We start from the raw sequence: 18,120 nt of genomic DNA on the forward strand, positions 1-18,120 counted from the left end.
GACTTTTTAGCCCTTAGTTTTAATGTCATGAGACACTAGGAATGACCCAAAAGTGCGTTAGAACGGTTTTTATCCTGGGAGGTCTAGCCGGGTTTTTAGTCCACTAACTGCACTAGGAGAAATGACTGTTCTCCACTCTTTCAGGAAATCTTTATAATACTCTGTTAAATTGTTTTTTGTTATGTCGTTCATCCATGTTTTCCCAGCATCCTTTGTAGGACATATGAAGGTTGTTCAACCCTGTACACCCTGCGGTAGGTAACACAACACCTATGCAGGAACACTACACCCACCTAGACTACACATACACTCCCCAAATGTATCATTCAGTCGTGTGTGTCTGGGCTGTGGCCCTACAACTATTGTGAGGTCATGGTCTGGACATGCCGGCGTTAAGTAAATGCACTCCCCCATTTATTATTAATCTCGGATTAAGCCATTGCGCAAAAATGATACATCCCTTTCTTTCTACACATACACATAAGTTCCACCCTTTAAAAATCTTTTTTTTATCAATGAAAAATATTTTTATGAAAAATATTGAAATTTTATGAAATATGAAAATTAATGCGGAAATTATGCATTATTAATGTGACAGTTTTATATACTGTCAAATGGACGACTGTCAATGCCTAATTTATCCTAGCATATAATTTCCATAATCATAATTATAACCATGCCCATAATGTCATGCTTGGTCTCTAAATGAGCGAAATTACACTAGCTGTCAGATGATAGTTATTAGAATTTCATATCATGTCACACTCACATGTTATAACAAATTATAAGTTAGTCACAGAAAAAACCAGCATTAGAAATGAAGTCATTAGCATTCCCTTACACCAGTAAGCCAGCCAGGAAATACAGTATCAGGGGGCGTGTCTATAGGCTATTGAAGCAAATGTGAATGAATAGATTCTCCCCTCCCCCCCGAGAGTTCTCTTGGGAAGCAAGAGAAAACCAAATAGCCAGTTGCTGTTCGATCAAGACGCAGAAAGGATGGGTCTGGTATCGCCGGGAGTTTCCTTCCATTACATATGGATTTGGACATGGCTTTGAGTAATGTATAAACTTGTAGGACCGATATATTGTGTACCAGGACCCCGGTTATGGAATATGGATTATGCTAGAGAGTTTAAGAGTAGTTAACTTCCATTCTTAGTTAGTTTCGGACATTAACATGTGTTTAGGCCCAGAATATGTTTACATATAGCTATACAAAGAAAGCTTGTGTCTGTGTTTGAGAAGTGACCTGTGTGAACAATGATTAGCTAGGATCATAGAGATAAGGTATTGTAATAATATATCATACATAGATCTAATGGTTGAAACGTGCTGTGTTATTAGCCTGTAGTTATGAATCGTGAGTGGAGTATATGGTGCATGTATAGGAACAATGGGATGTTGCCCCTGGACATATGGAGGTATGTATTGTGTTGAAAGTGTGGTGATTGTGATCTGTTCAGAGAGGATGTGTTTGGCTTGGTAGATTGATCTACAACTATGTATTTGAAAGCATGTGTTAGGCTGTGCGTGAGCATGTATGGACTCCAGCATTTGTGCTTAATCAAGTTGTGTGTTTGCTCAAAGGAAAGCATGAATCTGAACGCATGTGTAAGGCTATGCGTGAGCAGGTATGGACTCTCTGTATTGAAGAGTGTGAATGCTTTGTGTGTTGTTAGCATGATGCTGCAGGGATAGTGTGTTTGATGGATGTGCAAGTATAGTCAGGATTGTGAGTATCGCATGATGCAGGTTAGAGGTAATTTGGAATAAATGTTGTGGAAAGACAAATGAACGTACAGTCAGTTTATGTTTGATTGCCAGGCGGAAGTTAATAGTCTTTTGCTAAGGTTTCCTTTGTGTGCTATGTAGTGGAATCTAAGATGGCGGAATGCCATGTGGCAGACTAACATGTGTTCTAGCTAAGATGGCCGACAAGTAGTTATTCTAAAATGGCTGCTTCATAGCCACGCCCCCTCCCGCGCTGTATTCGCATTCACAGTATATAACACTGAGGTTAGCTTTATTTAAGGATGCTGGAATAATAATCGTTATTATGTATAAATACCTGTATTTTTATATTTTGAAATCCATGATACAGTTTCATCTGTTTACATTCATAAATAATATTCAATGATTATAAATCTGGACATTCGCTTATTGATTGCGTGCGACATGAATAAATTAGATAGACTTTGCATATATAAATAAATGTACTTCCATAATTGCAAGGTTGTAATTGAAGAAATACCATACCACGGCTATTCTAAACAGACTTATAGACAATTACGGCCGAGAACTTTTGGAAAAGAAAATATGGCTAATATTGTATAGAGTAAAAGAGATGCACAAACTGAGATTGATTGTACTACAGTGCTTTATTAATTACAACACAGTTTATTTGTTCAAATATGCAATGTAAAACAGCTTTGCAATGTAAATGGAAAGTTTATTTTCTTATGATAATTCAATAAAAACCGTTTAAACAAAAAAAAAAGGCAAACAAAAGGGATTTACTCTGTTTTTTTTTTTTTCACCAAGTTTCTTTACTTGATTTCATCAATTACAGAGCATCCTCTCCCCAAAAAAAAAAAAACCACGTTCTGGAGAAAACACCATATTCACAATTGAAACCATGAAAATGGGTCATTTATCAGAGATTTTTTCTCCCGCCAAAGTCAGTCACTTTGCACTAGGACAAGCTCGTACTATCTTTTACTAAGCTAAAGTATATTAATAAACCACTCTAAGACATCATGACATAATTTTAACTAGATCGGAGCATCTTCACAGTTTTCGTCATTTTCACCAAAAAAGTGAAACTTCTGGCCTCTTGCCAGAACAGAAGATGTTTACTCCCATCAAAAAGCTTTTGCATGTTTCTTATTCAAGTCAAGTCACAACTTTCCCACACTAGCCGATTTTGAATTTCTCAATTTCAGTTTTTTCACTCCGCCCTAATATATATATATATATATATATATATATATATATATATTATAATATATATATTATATATACAACTAGTATATATGCGCTGAAAACAAATCCTTAGGTACTTGTTTCCTAGCATGGCGCCCATCGCATACCGTACTTAGTAGTGTGCGATGCGTGCGATATTCCTGTTAAATTAACAGGAGTGCTTGTACAATGAAATATTGCATAGCATCGCATGCTAGCAAATGCCATGCGATGCGATTTTCAATTGTACAAGCACCCTGATGGCTGCTTACAATGTTAAATGCACCCCCATTGTCAACGCCACCCCCATTATCAACGCCAACCCGAAGCATGGTGAGCTCAGCGAGCCTGTGAGGGGCGGCGGTACGCATCCTCTGACCTTTTCATACCCCCACTATCCACATCGGCGTGGAGTGATTGTAGATAGTGTGGCGAGCACAGCGAGCCACCGAGCCCGAAGTGTGGCGAGGGGCCACGGAATACGAGCCCGAAGCGTGGCAAGCGGAGCGAGCCCAGCGAGGGGATGCGGAATACATGTAAAGTAATCCATGTCCCTGCGCCCGCCACACTTCATGCTCGGTGGCTCGCCACACTATCTAAAATCAACTACATGGATAGTGGGGGTATGAAAAGGTCGGAGGACACATACAGCCCCCACTCACGGGCTTGCTGCGCTCACCACGCTTCAGGTTGGCATTGATAGTGGGGGTGCCTTTGACAATGGGGGTGCATTTAACATTGTAAGCACCCCTCAGGGTGCTTGTACAATGAAAAATCGAATCGCATTTCATGCCACTATATTGTATGCAATGTGATTGTATAAGATGCACTACGATCTAAATCGGGGGCGCCGTGCTAGGAAAAAAGTACCAATCCTTATTAGGAGTGTAACGCTGGATACACATTATGCAACGGTGTGACCCAGCAATGCATTAAAGCAGTGTAACAATGCATCACATACCACAAGCACTGCACGATCGACTGTACGACAGTGTGTTGCATGTAACTGCATTGCTCTCAACAGTTATACACTGCTGGACCCAAAGGAGCAGCATAGATTGCATGACCATAGGCCTGCGGTAGCCAACTTTAGTCCTCCAGAGCTACCAAAAGTTAATGTTTTCCAGATCACCCCACAGAATCACAAGTGAAGTAATTAGCTCCACCTGCGGATCTTTTAAAATGTGATAATGAGTAATGAGTGCACCGTTGCAGAAGCTAGTTTGTCTGGAAAATGTGAACTGTTGGTAGCTCTCGAGGACTGGAGTTGGCTACCACTGCCATAGGCTATCTGACTAACCCTCAAGTTATGCAGGATAACCAGGCTGTTCCAAAGATGACAACCATGACCTCTTAACTTCTGGAGACCTTGGAGCTGTCATTAGCTTCACTCACCTTACACCTCCAACCATTGGCTGTCTGTCTTACATTCAGGGGCACTTTGGGCCCGAAAAAGATAGCTCTGTTGCGAATTTGCAGTCCGGGCGATTATCGGTGGACAGCGCAAGTGCACATTACGTTGTGCGCGACTTGTCGGTACAAACGGAGATAGCAGAAGCTAGCCTTCGCTGTCCATACACAAGGTGATTGACACCCTGAGACCATTTTGGGGCGGTTCTCAGCGTTTTCTGGGCGTGCCTCAGAAAATGCAAAGTTCCCTAGCTGTTGGGAGGCTTCTGACATCATTTGCAGCCTCCTGCTTCCCACGGCCTTTGCAGCACTGAGTAAGTCTAGTCTTATTTGGTGCTTGTGAAGGGGGGAATCCATTAGATGGTGAGTGATTACAAATGGATTTACCCCGGGGTGCACGTCTAAGAATGCATTTGCAGCCATACACATGGGCAAGATTTTACTTGAGCAGGGTGGCGTGGTGGGTAGGCGGTAACCTGTTTGATGGGCTCCACACACTTGCAGCCCAGTTATCAGGTCTGAATTAGGGAAGGCCATCGTTGCCATCGATGGCAATTCTGCAACTGGCCATCAACAGTGCTTAACTACAGATGGGGCAAGTCCCATCTTGGCAGGGGATGGCGATGCCAGCCGACATCCCCCGCCAGCTCCATCTGTATAACGAGAAGGGGACGCGCGCGCATGAGAGGTGCGCGCTTCCCCTTCCAACGGTGCTTCCAGCCGCTCCCCCGGGTCACCGCCGGCTTGTCGGCAATAACCCGGGGTCCCAGCGTCCTGCACGCACCCCCCTAACCCTGTCCGTCTCCCTGAGGCGGAGACGGACAGGGTTCCCGTCGCCCTGCCGACGGAGATTGAGACGCACGTGAGTCTCAGTCAGATGGTGAGGCAGGCCGCTGGTGGATCGCCAGCGCTGACGTTCTGGTGATTCGCCAGCAAGGAAGAGGCCTGCCCCATCTGTATGCAATGGATGGTCATCCATTGTGTTTGATTTATTGGCCTGTGGGCCAATCAAAACACGGGGAAGAGCTTCACCGGTGTTGGGGGGCGGAGCTATGCTCTGTGTCCCGGCACCTTGGAAAAAATCCTATTCCATCGATGGAGGGAAACCATTTGGTTCTTCAAATCATCAATTTCAAATCATCGATGGTCGATGGCCATCCCTAGCCTGAATCATGCCCTTTGTACGAGGACACAGAACCTGTTCTGCACAAATGCTGAATGGGTTCTGTGCAAACCATTGGGTTTACTTACATATACGACTCAGGCCTATTACATAATGTGTATGATATATCGTTCTGATCTGTGTTGTGTCAATATATTTTAGTGTGCATCTAGCTTAAGCTATTTGGGAAACAGGAGAACAGAGATAAGCGAGTTGTTGGTGCCCCCTCCACTCGCATTAACTACCAGCAGCACCCAGACAGACACTCTACAGGGGCATTGAAATAGGGGAAGTATTTATTACCTTGGTCCTGTGCCCCCTGCAAGAAGGAGCGGACGTTATAATTGGTTGAATGTGCGCTCAAGAGAAAGTCTCCCCCCCCCATAGGTGCCCACTGTTGAGGGAGAAGCCTTGCCTCCTGCACATCACATTTATAATCACCCTCCCTCTTCACATTTATTTCCACCAATCCAGCAGCACCCAGACAGGGGATGTGTTTATTCCTGTTCTGGGGTGCATAAAGCAGAACTTGAAGCAATGGAGGAGGTCAGTGTGCCCCCTTCAGAGTCACTTCTTGCTGGAAAGTACCTTCAATTGTCTCCTATTTATTTAGGCACCTGCTGGGCAGGATCAGATTTACCTTCTGCTTCATGTCATTGGGCCTAATTCAGCATGAATTGCTAATCAGAGAATTGGCAAATCGAGTGATTATCAAACAGCTGCACCTGCTCAGCATTCGCATTGCGTGTACGTGGCAACAAACAGAGAAGAAAAAATGTGAACGTTGAGTACTCGCAAAACAGTGGCAGTTTGACTGACAGGAAGCTGGCATTTCTGGATGGCAACATCCAGAAAACATTTTCTCAGTCACATATTAGAGCTAGGATGGCCAATCCCGGGATCGGCGGGATCCCGGGATTTGGCCTCAAAAAGTGCAGGATTTCAATCCCGGGATTGGAATATCCAATCCTGGGATTTCGGGATTAGACTGCGCATGCGCAGTCTAATGCCGGGCAGCGGCTGAGCACTCGCTCAGACGCTGCCCGGCTCCCGAATCCTGACCTCTGCGTGCGGCCAGCGTAGCGTGACAGTAGAGGTCACGCTGCGCAGCCTTCTCCTGTGCCCGCCCCCTCTCGTCTCCTCCGCACGCACGCACGCACGCCCGCCTCCTTTCCGGCCTGCCCTGCCTCTTCGTTCCGGCCTGCCCTGCCTGCTAAGAAGGAGGTGCACGAGCCTGAAGGCACCGTGCACCTCCGAACCCACTCCCGGCCGGCCGCCCGCTAAAGTAAGTAAATGTGCGGGTCGGCCGGTGTGGGGGTGAGTATCCACAAATATGCAGCACAGCACAGGTGGGAATCCCGGGATTGAGCATTTTTCAATCCCGGATCCCGGGATTGAAAAAATGCCCCGGGATTGGCATCCCTAATTAGAGCTGTGGTTCCCAACCCTGGTCCTCAAGTACCCCCAACAGTGCATGTTTTCCAGGTCTCCACACAGAATCACACGTGACATAATTAGCTCCACCTGTGGATCTTTAAAAATGTGTCTGAATAATGAGTGCACCTGCTGGGTGACCTGGAAAACATGCACTGTTGGGGGTACTTGAGGACCAGGGTTGGGGACCACTGTACTAGAGGATGCTTCAGACCTACTCACATTTGCTCAGAAGGCAACATTTACTGTATAAGCACTTAATTTCGCAAGTAGTAATTTTCGCGATAATGAAGGAATCTGCGTTTTCGCGAGTGGAAAATTTCACGAATAATTACCGGTCGCATCCCCCATAGGTTTCTATGGGGGATGCGAAGCTGCCCGATGTATCAGCATCAGGCAGCCCGGCATCGCACCCCTGGGCTATCGCCATTCTGATATGGCGATAGCCCATTGTAGCCTATGGCTACACATCGCACTGCCGAGCGGGGCAGTGCGGTCAGAGGGGTCAGCGCATAACCGCGCATGCGCTGACTCCCCGGCTCCCGGGTTAGGGCTTCGCAGGGACGGGCTCCTATCGGAGCCCTGTCCCTGCGCCCCCAGAATGATAAATCCCTGCGGTATCAGATGATACTGCAATGCGATGCCCGGCGTTGTCATCGCGCCGGGATCGCTATAGAATGATAAATGCGCCCTTTAGGGAGGGAAATATTTCGCGCGGCTTTAATTTTCACGATTACGGAAGGCTCGTGAAAATTAAAGCCGCGTGAAAATAAGTGCTTTTACAGTATTTGTTTTTCTGGGAATTAGGAATGGATCTGCAAATCATGGCGATTAGCGATTTATTTACAAATTAGCAAGGGGCGTTTATTTATGTTGGAGAGGCTGCTTTTTGCTTGCGTCCACTGTGACTTCTAAATTATTACCAATCCATTCTCAATAGGCCTATTGTTTGTTATTTGTGACACACTTGCCTTAAATGGAACTGAAAAAGGTATATCAGCTTTATTATATTACAATAGTTCTTCTTAAGCAGCTACAGTATGCATAGTACAGAACAGAAGCAGAATATGGTGAGGGAATGCCGCCCCTGATCACAGCACCTGCCAGTGACAGACATAACGACCCAGCCTCTATTCTGCAGACATGCAGTAGGGTGCAGTGGTGAGCAGTGAGCGCCAACCTGCCAGTGCCAGTACTAGTTGAGTCAGAGGGGAGTGCTCGGGAAGGTTCGATCGTCGTTAGAATGCAGGTTAGTGGAGTGCGTGTGCCCCCGTCTGCCAGTACACTGTACAGGGGAGATTGAATGGCGATTCGCCTGGCTATGGGCACACACCGTCCCTGTATCTATACTGTCCCTTTATCTATGCTGTCACAATTACTGCACTGTTCCCTTTACTCACACTGTGAACGATTTCCAACAGTTGAGGACGCTAGCCCATAATGATACCATGAGCAACAATACGTGTATCAGTAAGTGACCCTCATCTTAACTGCGAGACCGCTGTAATAACTAGCCGCCATAAGCAGTAAGATCTGCGCTCCAATACTGTCGCTGTCCTCGTTTTGGTATTTTGGAAAATGGCCGCCGCCACACATAGGACAATTGTTTTATAAATGATAAAGCTCAAGTGCCGGAACTGCTACCCCCGGCGCCCGCGGCGTCACCTAAGCTTGTTGTTGCTATGGGGACGGAGCTGTTGTGCTGGCGGAGCCTTTGTGTACATCTGCTGCTGCTCCAACGGAGTTTTCAGTCTCATCCCCTGCACACTCCAGCCGTGGCCCGGTCACCTGGTTCCCGCATCTAGCACTGTTCTTCTGCACACCTCAGCGGCGGCCGGTCACCGGGTACACAGATCTGCACTTGCTCGCACACCCCAGCAGCGACCCGGTCACCAGGTACCCGCATCCCATTACTACACCGAGCACTGAGCAGCATTATTTAGCAGGGAATGTTATGAAGCGCCGACTAGATCTTAAAAAAGAATGCTTTAATGATAACGTATTTGGTAGTAATGCTGTCCAACATAGCATAGCAATTGCTTACATTACCCACAGCAGTTACACATACTGTAGCATAAATTAAACCTAATGTATAGATGTCTTAGCATACTTTTCTAACGTATGGAGGCCATATAATGAGTAGTCCATTGCCTAGATTAGTATATCTAACATATAGTGTAATATATCGTTTGTTATTATACTGTATTATACATATGGTACATATGGTGTTACTTTGTAATGCATATAACCATTTCTTATATATAGAGAGAGAGAGAGAGAGAGAGAGACTGGATGGAGCAGCACTCCTATAGGGCTTGTTAGGGCCAATTGATAATGAATCGGTGCCCCCCACTTGTGACCCGGGATGCCCCTGGGGAATATGGACACTGGACGGCGGCGGCACTCGAACAAATAAATGAACCAGTACACTGGAATTTTATCCCAACGTTTCAAAGCGTTATATATATATATATGTATATATATGTATATATGTTCCATTCCCACCAGGGCTTTAACTGTGCAGAGTTTGTATATTCTCCCCGTACTTGTGTGGGTTTCCTCCGGGAACTCCGGTTTCTCCCCCACAATCCAAATATATACTGGTAGGCTAATTGGCTCCCAACAAAAATTAACCCTAGAATGTCTGTGTGTGCATGTACATGTGATAGGGAATATAGATTGTAAGCTCCACTGGGGCAGGGACTCCACTTTGTAAAGCGCTGTGGAATATGTATGTGCTATATAAGAAACTGTTAATAAATAATAATAATAATATATTTGATATATGCCCAAGTTATTAAGTGGAATATTTAAGGTTTCTGTGGTGTGTGTGTTTAGGGAAATACAACACATGAGTATTGACATACCATATATACTCGAGTATAAGCCAACTTTTTCAGAACATTTTTTATTCTGAAAAAAGCCCCCCTCGGCTTATACTCGAGTGAGGGTTCCACTTGAGTCAATGGGCGGTATTCAATGCGGCTGATTCGCCATGTTTTTATGGTGATTTTGTGCTGTAAGGCGAATTTTTGACTAAAACGGTGAATCGCCCTATTCAATGACCAGATGGCGAATACATTTCAAGGTTTTTTCGCCATGATTCACCGAGTAGCAATCGCTATCTTTTTATGGTGAAGTGGAATGTGAACTTTTAAAATAAAGTGTTTTGTTTTTTACATTTGGTGTAAAAAAATCAGGAATTTTATTCTGACGAGGGGCATGCTATTTTTATTCATGTGCTGTAAGCACATGAATATATATTTAATAAAAAAAAAAATATATATATATTTTTTTTACACAGACCAGCCAGCAGGGGGCCGGAGCCGAGCCGCTCATTAGATATTCATATATTCACTTCACCCGATCATTACATATGCATGATCGGGTGTAGTGAATATACCCGGTCCCCTGCTGGCTCCCCCGGGGGGCAGCCTGTGCTGCCTGGCACCCGGGGAGCCCACCTCCCCCCCACATACGTTCTGGGGCAGGCAGGGAGACTTCCATCTCCCTGCCTGCCACCGTCCTCAGGCTCCCTGCGGCGTCTGCCGCAGGAGCTCAAATTCGCAGGTCAGGGCCAGCGAGCCCCTGACTCGTTGAATACTGGAGCCGGCGAGGCTCCAGAACGCAGCGGGCAGTGGCGAATGTGCAGCGAATCACGTCGTCAGTATTCTCATTGAATACTGCCCAATAAGTTTTCCCAGTTTTTTGTTGCAAAATTAGGTGCATCGGCTTATAATCGGGTCGACTTATACTCTAGTATATACGGTAGTTAAAAAGGAATACTTCATAAATTGCTTTTAAAAATCATGTGTTATGATTCATTACCAGATGCTGAAAAATACATTGTTCGATTTCTACTGACGATGTGGTTGGAATATAGAACAACAGAGATTAAAACTCAAGTAGCATACATATCTGAACCTATATCCCGACACCTGTGTTGTTAGATCATCAGGGCCGCCGGGGGGGGGGGGGGGGGCTGGTACTAATTACCCAGGCCCAAGCATGCTGGAGGGGCCTGGGGTGGGCTCTGGTCCGACCCCTTCCTCCTCTGTTCCTCCCGGGCAGCAGCACATGCTTTACAGCAGGCTCAGCATGAGCGTCTCCCTGACAGCGTGAGAGCTCATACTGTAGGTTTGTGCTGCTGCTGAGGGGGTGGGGTGGACACCCCCCCTCGACTTTAGAGTGTTTTATCACCCCCATATAAACACTTTGCCTCCCACGATTAGGCCATGTCCCTAAAATTTTACCAGGGCCCGGCATACCTCTCGGCTGCCCTGTAGATCATTAAAGTGTTCAGTGCTTGATCGATCTAGAATAAAAAAGAAAGCATTTTAAGTACACTTATTAATACTGTAAGATGTTATTATTATAAGGATAAGACCATTGAAAATCCCCCCCCTGTTTTATTAGCAATATTCTTTGTGTGTTTTCCTACCCATCCTTATATCCCCTTGTTATGTAATGTCACCATTGGAAAGTAATATCTTTACTGAATTCTTCTTGGCCTTGCAAGCCGAATTACAAGTTTATTGTTATATACGGACATATGGTACTTTTTATTTGGCTATAATGTTTACCATTTTGATAAATGTCCTTGTGATTATGTAATGTTATTAGAAAACCAAAAAACAGAATTTATACAAAAAGGAATACTAAGCCAGGGTTTATGATTATGTCATGAGGAGCATGTTATAATCAGGGTGTGTATTCCTCCATGTGCCTAGAACAGGGCAACAGTTGGCCTGTAACCATTGGTAGGCTCAGCAGGTATACCATTGTTAGGTTTTTCATACTAGAACTCCGCACTGATTGGACTCAAAATTAGTTTGTGTGTATGTAAGGGATATACTGTATATCTCAGATATACACGCATCATGCACTATGGGGGTTATATTAATTACTTCGGTCCAGGACCAATGTTTTGTACATGTGCAGATGCAGGGTGCAAGCGGGCATGGCAAACTTCATGTTCGCCGTCCCGCTTGCACCTAGCAGTGCGGACGGGGGGTGTGGGTCGTGACGGAGGGCACAGCCCATGGGAACTTCCAGCGTTTCATGGGCATTCCCATGAAACCGCTGGGCGTTCCGATGCAAATCGCCCCTGTGACGTAGATGTTAGCTGCCTGCCTGCTTTCTGCACAGGGCGCTTGTAGATCAGAGACACCATAGAGGTGTCACTGATCTGCAAGCGCTGGAGAAATCATACCCATTTACACTGCCCCACCATCCATTTACACTGCCGCTGACCTGGGTCAACGAGGCAAAAACCCGTGTTTTTGCAGCGGTGTAACCATTTATGGTGCAATTCAAACACAATGAGACTATCAGGATGTACAATATTAACATAAGCAACTATCGACCAGTGAGCCTTACATCAGTAGTAGGGAAATTGATGGAAACACTCTTAAAACAAAGAGTTGTAGAATATCTCAAAACCAGCAATTTACAGGATCCAAAACAGCATGGGTTTACTGGGGGAAGATCATGTCAAACAAATCTTATTGACTTTTTTGACTGGGTGACTAAAGTAATAGATCAAGGTAGGGCTGTAGATGTAGCTTATCTAGACTTTAGTAAAGCTTTTGACACTGTCCCACATCGCAGACTGTTAAATAAACTTGAAAGCTTGGGATTGGATTCTAAGATAGTTGAATGGATAAGAGTGTGGTTGCAGGACAGAAAACAGAGAGTTGTAGTAAACGGAGTACAGTCAAAGGATGGAAAGGTTACAAGTGGAGTACCCCAGGGATCTTAGTGTTCCTTCTAGGAACGAAACGACGTCAGTACAGGGAGCGTGCCCGGGCCGCCGACGTCACTACGGGGGGCGTGCCCGGGCCGCGACGTCACTACGGGGGCGTGCCCGGGCCGCCGCGTCACTACGGGGGGCGTGCCCGGGCCGCCACGTCACTACGGGGGGTGTGCCCGGGCCGCCACGTCACTACGGGGGGCGTGCCCGGGCTGCCGCGTCACTACAGGGGGCGTGCCCGGGCCGCTGCATCACTACAGGAGGCGTGCCCGGGCCGCCGCATCACTACAGGAGGCGTGCCCGGGCCGCCGCATCGCACATGGGGGTGTGCCCGGGCCGCCGCATCGCTGAAGGGGGCTTGCCCGGCCATGACTACGTCACTGAGCTGCCGGGATGTAGCCATGGCCGGGCAAGCCCCCTTCAGCAATGCGACGGCCCGGGCACTCCGGCGGGACAGACTGCAGGCTGATTTAGGGGCAGGGCGCATTTTGCCCATTAAAAAATCGGGCAGGGCGCAGCGCCCCGCTAAAACAGCCTGGCGGGAACACTAGATCTGTACTTGGACCAGTGCTTTTTAATATCTTTATTGGTGATATTGCAAATGGAATTGAGGGTAAAATGTGCCTTTTTGCAGATGACACAAAGGTATGCAACAGGGTAGACACACCAGGAGGGGTAAAACAAATGATTGAGGATCTAGGTAGATTAGAGAAATGGTCAAGAGAATGGCAACTACAGTTTAATGCCAAAAAATGCAAAATCATGCACTTGGGTCTCAGAAATCCAAAGACTCAATATAGCAGGGGTTCCCAATCTTTTTTGAATCAAGGCACCCCAAAGTACCAGAATTTTTTTCGTGGCACCCCTAGGAAAAGGTTTATCATTAAGAAAGTAAGAAACACATATTAAGTTAAATAAATTGTGTTTATAACTCATCCTTAGGATCAGTTATGTAATGGATAGGATTCCCTACTGTCTGTACCCAATTTGACTATTATATTGGACATAAATAACTTGAATTGGTCCTGAACCACCAACCCAAGGCACCCCTGCAAGTCCCCCAAGGCACACCTGGGTGCCACGGCACACAGTTTGGGAACCACTGCAATATAGTATAAATGGCACTATAATAGAAACTACTGAGGAAGAGACGGATCTAGGTGTCACTATTTCAGGGGACTTAAAAGCAGGTAGGCAATGTAACAAAGCAATGAAGAAGGCAAGTCAGATTCTTGGTTGCATAGGGAGAGGTACTGTATCAGCAGTAGAAAGAAAAAAGTAATAATGCCACTGTATAGGTCATTGGTACGACCTCACCTAGAGTATTGTGTTCAGTTCTGGAGGCCATATCTCCAGAAGGATATAAATACATTAGAGACTGTACAAAGAAGAGCAACTAAAATGGTGCATGGCCTACATCACAAAACGTACCAGGAAAGACTAAAAGATCTTAATATGAATACTTTAGAGCAGAGAAGGGAAAGGGGGGACATGATAGACACTTTCAAATATATCAAGGGTTTTAACAAGGTACAGGTGGGAGACATTCTTCACAGGAAGAGGAGCAACAGAACACGAGGACATGCACTGAAACTAGAGGGAGGTAGATTCAGGGGAAATGTGAGGAAGAATTTTTTCACAGAAAGAGTAGTAGATAAGTGGAATAACCTACCATCAGAGGTGGTAGACGCAAATACAGTAGTACAAATTAAACATGCTTGGGATAGGCATATTGATATCCTTACAAAAAAATAAGGATCAAATATGGTTTGAGGTAACATGTTTAAAAAAAGGGGCAGACTAGATGGGCCAAGTGGTTCTTATCTGCCGTCAAATTCTATGTTTCTATAATGAAAGCATAAATACCGAAGGTAATTTCAGTTAGATACTTATCAGAGTATGGGTGTACATGGTCCTGTGCACTTGACCTAAAGGTGCTTTCCTTAAACGCGCCTTTCGACAACACAAACCTGGGGTTTATGATCATATCATGGGCAGCTTGAGCCTAATTCAGACCTGATTGCAGGACTAATTTGTACTCAAAACGAGCAAAACCACGTGCTTTGCAGGTTGGGCAAAAATGTAATATATGCAGAGAGAGTTAGAGTTTGGTGGAGTGTGTTGAAACTGAAATCTAAATTGCAGTGTAAAGGCCCATACACACTGGGCGATTTGGAGCTGAAAGCAGCTCAGTTTTGTAGTTTGAGCTGCTTTTAGCTCAAAAGCCACCCAGTGTATATAGGCAGGTGATGAGCGGTGAGCACTGATGCTGCAGCTGCTGTTCATCTGCTAGCGTCCTTCTATTGTAAGCCGTACACAGCAGTGAAAATGACTGGGCAGGGGTGAAATCGCTCCGTGTGTATGCACTGAATAATTTTCAGCCCAAGAATTAAAGTGATCATCGCTGTGCATACACGCTGAGCAAAAACGCCTAGTGTGTATGCACCTTAAGAAAAAAGCAGCCAGTATTTACCCTGCACAGAAACAAAATAACTCACACAGATCGAAGTCTCTGCACTTGTTACATTTGCCCCCCTGCAGTGCACATGGTTTTGCCCATTTTGAGAATAAATTTGTCCTGCAACCAGGTTAGGCCCCATCTTATAATTAGGATGTGGATTCCTGTATGTGCCTAGAACAGAGCAACAGTTGGCCTGTGGCCATTGGGAGACTCAGCGGTTAGTTTTGGCATACTACAGTGTATAAGAGATGACAATCTACTCTCACTGTAACACTTATTGCATCTAAAATTGTGAGAACCTATTGCTTTGTTATTGTGATGTGATATCAAACAGAAGTTTAATGTTTACTCCTTTTTGTATTTTTAATTTCAAGGCGATGTTGGATTTCCAATACATCACATTCAAAGGCTGACAGACATACATTCCAGTGCTGCGCTTCATATGACTTAATATGCTAATGAGATCAAATTAATAGTGGTTATATAGGGTATGCGATCATTAGGTTGACATTGTCCAGGTTTACCACTATTGATCGACAGGCAGAAGATCGACACATGAAAAGGTTGACAGGCATTAGGTCGACTTGGTCAAAAGGTCGGCATGCATTTTTCATTTTTTTTTTTTTTACCCGACTTGTTCATACTTTACCATCCCAGTGGGCATAGAGGGAGAATATAATAATGAGCAGAGAGCAACGAGGCACCGTGCCCGAAACATGGCAAGAGCAGCGAGCCATGAGAGAGGATGCTGTATACTAATATGTGTCCATTTCCTCCTTTTTCCATGTGGACCTTTTGCTTGTGCCAACCTTTTGACCATGTTGACCTAATCCTTTTTCATGTGTCGACCTTCTGCCTGTCGACCAATAGTGGTCGATCTATTGACTGTTGACCTTATGCTTGTCAACCGAATGATAAAATGGGGGTCATATTTTATTATTGCTATCTAAACCAGTTAGGTTGGTGTTTTTCTGACTATTTATTTATTACCAGTTATTTATATAGCGCACACATATTCACAGTGCTGTACAGAGAATATTTGAACATTCACATCAGTCCCTGCCCCAGTGGAGCTTACAATCTATATTCCCTACCACATGTACACACACACACAGACATTCTAGGGTTATTTTTTGTTGGGAGCCAATTAACCTACCTGTATATTTTTGGATTGTTGGAGGAAATCGGAGTACCCGGAGGAAACCCAGGCATGTACAGGGAGAATATACAAACTCTGCACAGGTAGGGTCATGGTGAGAACGGAACCCATGACCTCAGTGCTGTGAGGCAGTAATGCTTTTATTAATACTAAACATGCTGTAAGTGTCCTAGTTATTTGAACAAGGTTTGCACTTTTTTTTCGAGTATTGGTCATTAAGTCAACCCATATTAGAACATGCATTGGGTCTACCATTGAAGGACAACATGGCTTAGACCGACACATGAAATAGGCCGACATGGCTAAGGTCGACACAGGCATTAGGATGACATTGGCAAAGTTGTCAGTCAAAAAGTCGAGATGAGTTTTTCACTTTTGTTTAGTCCTGAATATCGACATAGTCAATATGGACACCTTCAAAGTGTACCGTGTGCGCTTGCTATGCAGTAGTAGATAGTAGGGATTGAAATACTGCCTGTCGGCTCAAAATAATAATAATAATAATAATAATAATGAAAAATAATGAAAAACTCATTCCCATTGTCAACCTAACGCCTCTCTCGACCTTGCAATCCTGTCAACCATACACATGTAGACCTATTTTATATGTCGTTCTAAGCCATGACCATCAGTGGTTAATCCAATGCATGTCGACCTAAATACGGTGGACCTCGTGACCATATACCCTTTTTTTCCTGTTGTATATGAGGGTGTTATTTTACCTTAACTAAAGGAAGATGACAGCTGCCACGTGTATTCTAAATACAAGTGTGCAAACACATCAGACAAATATGTCCCTACATGCATATTAATGGATGTCTGAATACTGTCATTTCTATCATACCCAGATCATGTTACTCCTCAGCTGTTGGATCTGCCACAGGTTGAGTCTCCCATTCCTTGGGGGCAGAAGTTTTCTGGATTCTGTATTTTAGAAAATGTGCATACCATAATGAAATATCTTGCGGATGGGATCCAAGTCAATACAAAACACATTTATTTGTCTTATACACCTTATACATACAGCCTTAAGGTAGTTTTACACAATATTTTTAATAATTTGGGGCATGAAACGAGGATTGTGTACACTGAGCCATCAAAAAGCTAAATTGTAAGATAAATGAGTATGTTTAACAAAATTATGTAGGAAGTGTGTAGGCGTGAGAACTGTTGGAGACACACACACACACACATACACACCCACATAAGTGATCGTCTCACAAAAAAGCTCGGGAACATTATAGTCACTTTCAGTTTTTATTTCATTATCTATTATTTTTATGCTTAACAGACAGCATTCAGTAGCTTAATTTACTGCAATAACTCAGGATAATTGTGGTGCCTGATAAACAGATCACAATAATATTTATGGATTCAAACAAACACCCGGGAAATAGTTTACATTATTATTTTCCTGGCAGGATACTCAGCAAACTAAATAAACAATGCAATATGTGAACAAAACAAAATTTTATTTGTAAAGTCACAGGGGATAAGAATAGATATGTTGTTTTCCCAAATGAAATGCTGTTGTGTTGTTTATAACTAAGCAATCTGTATCAGGAAACGAATAGCATTCTCACTATGGGGGATATCCTATAACCTGTGATCACTGATCGCGGGTAATAGGCTAGCACTGGACAATATAATTAGCCCTGATAAGATAACGCATTGCAGTGGCTTATCAGGGTTTGTGTTTGCCTGATTCAGGCAGGGGAATCAAAATCCCTGAAAAGGAGCCCTGTTTTTCACAAAAATTGGTCTGTGGCAGGGCAGAA

The 18,120-nt window shown here is 44.5% G+C and overlaps 1 protein-coding gene across 3 annotated transcripts in view; it reads left to right on the forward strand.

Annotated features, from left to right (window-relative positions):
* Positions 1-8,083: 8,083 nt before the first annotated feature.
* Positions 8,084-18,120, forward strand: part of C5H7orf57 (chromosome 5 C7orf57 homolog) — a 62,032-nt gene continuing 51,995 nt past the window's right edge. Inside the window, exon 1 of one of the 3 annotated variants that reach the window (XM_083188178.1) lies at positions 8,084-8,219. In XM_083188178.1, the coding sequence (XP_083044304.1) occupies positions 8,214-8,219 (6 nt within the window). In that variant the 5' untranslated portion in view covers positions 8,084-8,213. Of the gene's footprint in view, positions 8,220-8,569; positions 8,867-17,279; positions 17,376-18,120 lie in introns of those variants that run through there. The other 2 variants (XM_083188176.1, XM_083188177.1) reach the window with 2 other exon arrangements.

This window comes from Crinia signifera, chromosome 5, assembly GCF_055691185.1.
Source record: "Crinia signifera chromosome 5, ASM5569118v1, whole genome shotgun sequence".
Classification (NCBI taxonomy): Eukaryota; Metazoa; Chordata; class Amphibia; order Anura; family Myobatrachidae; genus Crinia; species Crinia signifera.